General features: G+C 41.7%; 1 protein-coding gene across 2 annotated transcripts in view; it reads right to left on the bottom strand.

Annotated features, from left to right (window-relative positions):
- Window positions 1-3509, bottom strand: part of FGGY (FGGY carbohydrate kinase domain containing) — a 208175-nt gene that overhangs the window by 187571 nt on the left and 17095 nt on the right. For both annotated transcript variants that reach the window (XM_075067644.1, XM_075067645.1), the window contains exon 2: window positions 1534-1745. In XM_075067644.1, coding sequence (XP_074923745.1) covers window positions 1534-1734 — 201 coding nt within the window. In that variant the 5' untranslated portion in view covers window positions 1735-1745. The remainder of the gene's footprint in view (window positions 1-1533; window positions 1746-3509) is intronic.

Here is a 3509-nt window from a genome sequence, read left to right as displayed (position 1 = left end):
GTGGAATCTCCTTCCTTAGAGGTTTTTAAGGTCAGGCTTGACAAAGCCCTGGCTGGGATGATTTAGTTGGGAATTGGTCCTGCTTTGAGCAGGGGGTTGGACTAGATGACCTCCTGAGGTCCCTTCCAACCCTGATATTCTATGATTCTATCCCGGGATCTTACCCTAGCCACCCAGCAATTTTACAACCCCATAGCCCTAGCCTGGGTCAGCTGACCTGGATCAGCTGTGGGTGTTGAAATGCTGTGTAGACCCAAAGTGATACATTGTTATTGAAAAATATTTTCTTCAGAGCTAGTAAGGTAGATAGTAAGAAATCAGACCTGCTCCCCTGTAAGGGGATCTGCAAGGTCTCTACTACTAAGAGAAGATATTTTAGGGGTAAAAGGAAGACCGAGTGCAACAGCAAAGCAATTTATAAAGACAAAGAAAATTAAACAGGCAGCATAAAAGGGCTGCTTTGCTCATCCAGCAAGCCACTCTTCCCTCTCCCTCTCCATCTTATTCATATCAGGGCACTTGCTGCAGCACCAGGCTCATTAATGTTTGAAAAGACTGATCAATAACAAGAGAATGGTGAACTGTCCATCTGCAAATTACCAGGCATCTTATGAATATTTAAAGAACCAACCTCGGAGCACAGAGCAGTCTAAGACTGTGGCATTTTTAAGGACGACAAAAGTGCCTTTTTACATTCACTGCCAATCAAGATCACCGTACACTTTTACTAAGGGGATGTATAAATTAAGATTCCTGCATAATAGATACAAGAGGAGAGAGAGAGGGGTGATCCTTTATATATTCAGCATAGTAAGGTTTATTTCCATTTCACAATATGTGAACCAGTGACCCATATGCCAGTACTGGGGCTATTTTTTTTTAGAATCATAGGCAATCAGGGTTGGAAGGGACCTCAGGAGGGCATCTAGTCCAATCCCTGCTCAGTGCAGGACCAATCCCCAGCTAAATCCCCAAATGGCCCCCTCAGGGGTTGAACTCACAACCCTGGGTTTAGCAGGCCAATGCTCAAACCACTGAGCTATCCCTGCCCCCACCAGAAGAAGAGCTCTGTGAAACCTGGAAGTGTGTGTCTTTCACCAACAGATGCTGGTCCAATAAAAGATCTTACCATGTTAACCTTGTCTCTCTCATATCCTGGGACCAACACGGTTACAACAACACTGCAAACAATTGTGGATAAGGCTCAGACCAATGAATCAGGATATCTGGGACTGGATCCTACGCTCACTGAATTCAGTGATGTAGCTCCCACTGATCTTAATACCCTGGCTTCTATTTCCAGTTGTTTCACTGTAAAATGAAGATAGTGTCTGAGAGGCTACATCAGCCGCATCTAGAAAGTACTTTGGTGCAAAAAGTTTTTTTTAATTATCATCAGCCATTCTGTAAGGTAGGGCATGCACATCCAATGGGACGTGGAAAGCACTGACTCCTATCCCGCGTCTCATTATAGAAGTTTAAGTACTGCCTGAATCATACATTCCTTCCATTTTTTTACTCCGCTACATATACCTTTGTCACTGTGCAACAAGCAGCCCAGATGTCATCAGAGGATTGCTCATAGTGGTCTGGTTGGGGTTCCCAAATTTGGATTGGCTGATCTGCATGTGCCACTATTGTCCCAAATTGGTCTACCAAAGCCGCACGAACACTTGCCGTTCCAACATCAATCCCAACATAGTAATTTACTGGATCCTGCTTCTCAGTCTGCATTTTCAATAAGTCTGTAAAAGCGCAACAAGCAAAAAAAATCTGGTTTGAAACACATTCACATTTTACATATAAATAATTACGGTGATGATGTTCACAGTGATGATGAAAAGTTGTACCCCATAAAACAAAGTGCAGATCCTGTGTAGGCATTTTGACTGTTTGGTATTAGAGCGGAACAATTTTTTGCAAGTCTTCACTATAATTTTTTTTAATGAATTTGCTTCTTCAGTCCTCCTACAGCTTGTGTTCTTTTTCTGAAAACATTCCTGTACTTGAGCTTTAGTGGCATAAATGTTCCTGGAAAGCAAGCTTCAAATTTGCAAACAAGAGTATGCATGATGGGCACATGACCATTCATCCAATCAGGTGAGCATTTATATCTCAATCAAGCCGAAAGAATTGCAAATAATAGTTGAAACTAAATGGTTCGAAGGTTCAGATAAGCACCTAAAAGTCCAGCTGCCTTTATGAATAATAAATCACACCAGAGAAACCTGCACAATTAGACTGAAACTTTCATTTCTCAGAAAACAAAAATTAGCAGTCAAGCATAGTCTCTGGGCACACGGCCGTAACTATCAAATACCAAAAAATTACACCAAAAAGAAAATCAGCTAAAAAAACTCTCTCCAGACGTTAAACAAAATAGTCCACACAAATCACCAGACACATTTTAACAATCATGATTTTGTTGTTTCTTTGGTTTTTTACATTTTTCCCACAACGACATGGCTTGCCTGCAGTTCCAGCTCATTTTTATCCAGCTCCAGCCCCTTTACAAATGTCTCACCACTATTTATTAATTTTGATTATTAGACTGATATAAAGGCTCCTACTGAACAGCTCCAGTCTCCCTGCTGTCACTTAAGTACAACACCAGTTTTATAAACGTAGACAGCCAGATTGCTTAAGAACAATCTAGCCACAAAGCACCAGCCCAGTCCACCTGAGATCCTTCACCATTATATCCCCACTCTCTCCAAATGCCCACAGAAACAGATCAACCTTGCATTGTGCACAGAAAGTCAACAGATCAAGTGATCTTGGAATGTGGGGAAAACAACCTTAAAAAGTCATGGTTCCCTCCTGGAGATCACTCTACCAGCAGCTTCATCTCTTGTCACAACAAGGGAATTCTGGTTTGACCACCTCTGCTAACTCAGATGGGGCAGTATGTCACAAAGATAGAGGCAATCTGCAGGTCCCAGGCATTTAGGGAGCCAATGGAATCAATGGAAGTAGAATCAGATGCTAAGCCCCGATCCTGCAGTGACCTGCACACGTACTCAACTTTAAGCATCTGAGTAGCCCCCACGGACTCAACAGGACTACTCAAATGTGTAAAATTATGTGTATGTATAACTCTTTGGAGGAATAGAACTTCAACGGCCAGGTGCCTTCTGAACCAGTTCCAAAAAACAGTGACATACTGAAAACAGTGAGAGCCCTCTCTCTTAAGACCACAACAGCCTACTGAAAGATCTTTTCATGGATTGAGAACTGGTTAAAAGACAGAGAACAAAAGGTAGGAATAAATGGTAAATTTTCAGAATGGAGAGAGTGTTAGTGGTGGTGTTCACTAAGGTTCAGTCCTAGGACCAATCCTATTCAATTTATTCATAAATGATCTGGAGAAAGGGGTAAACAGGTGGCAAAGTTTGCAGATGATACTAAACTGCTCCAGATAGTTAAGACCAAAGCAGACTGTGAAGAACTTCAAAAAGATCTCACAAAACTAAGTGATTGGGCAATAAAATGGCAAATGAAATTTAATG

This window comes from Chelonoidis abingdonii, chromosome 7 (assembly GCF_003597395.2).
Source record: "Chelonoidis abingdonii isolate Lonesome George chromosome 7, CheloAbing_2.0, whole genome shotgun sequence".
Lineage (NCBI taxonomy): Eukaryota > Metazoa > Chordata > Testudines > Testudinidae > Chelonoidis > Chelonoidis abingdonii.
Note: the sequence above shows the minus strand (reverse complement) of the source record. Positions and strands in the feature narration are given on the sequence as shown.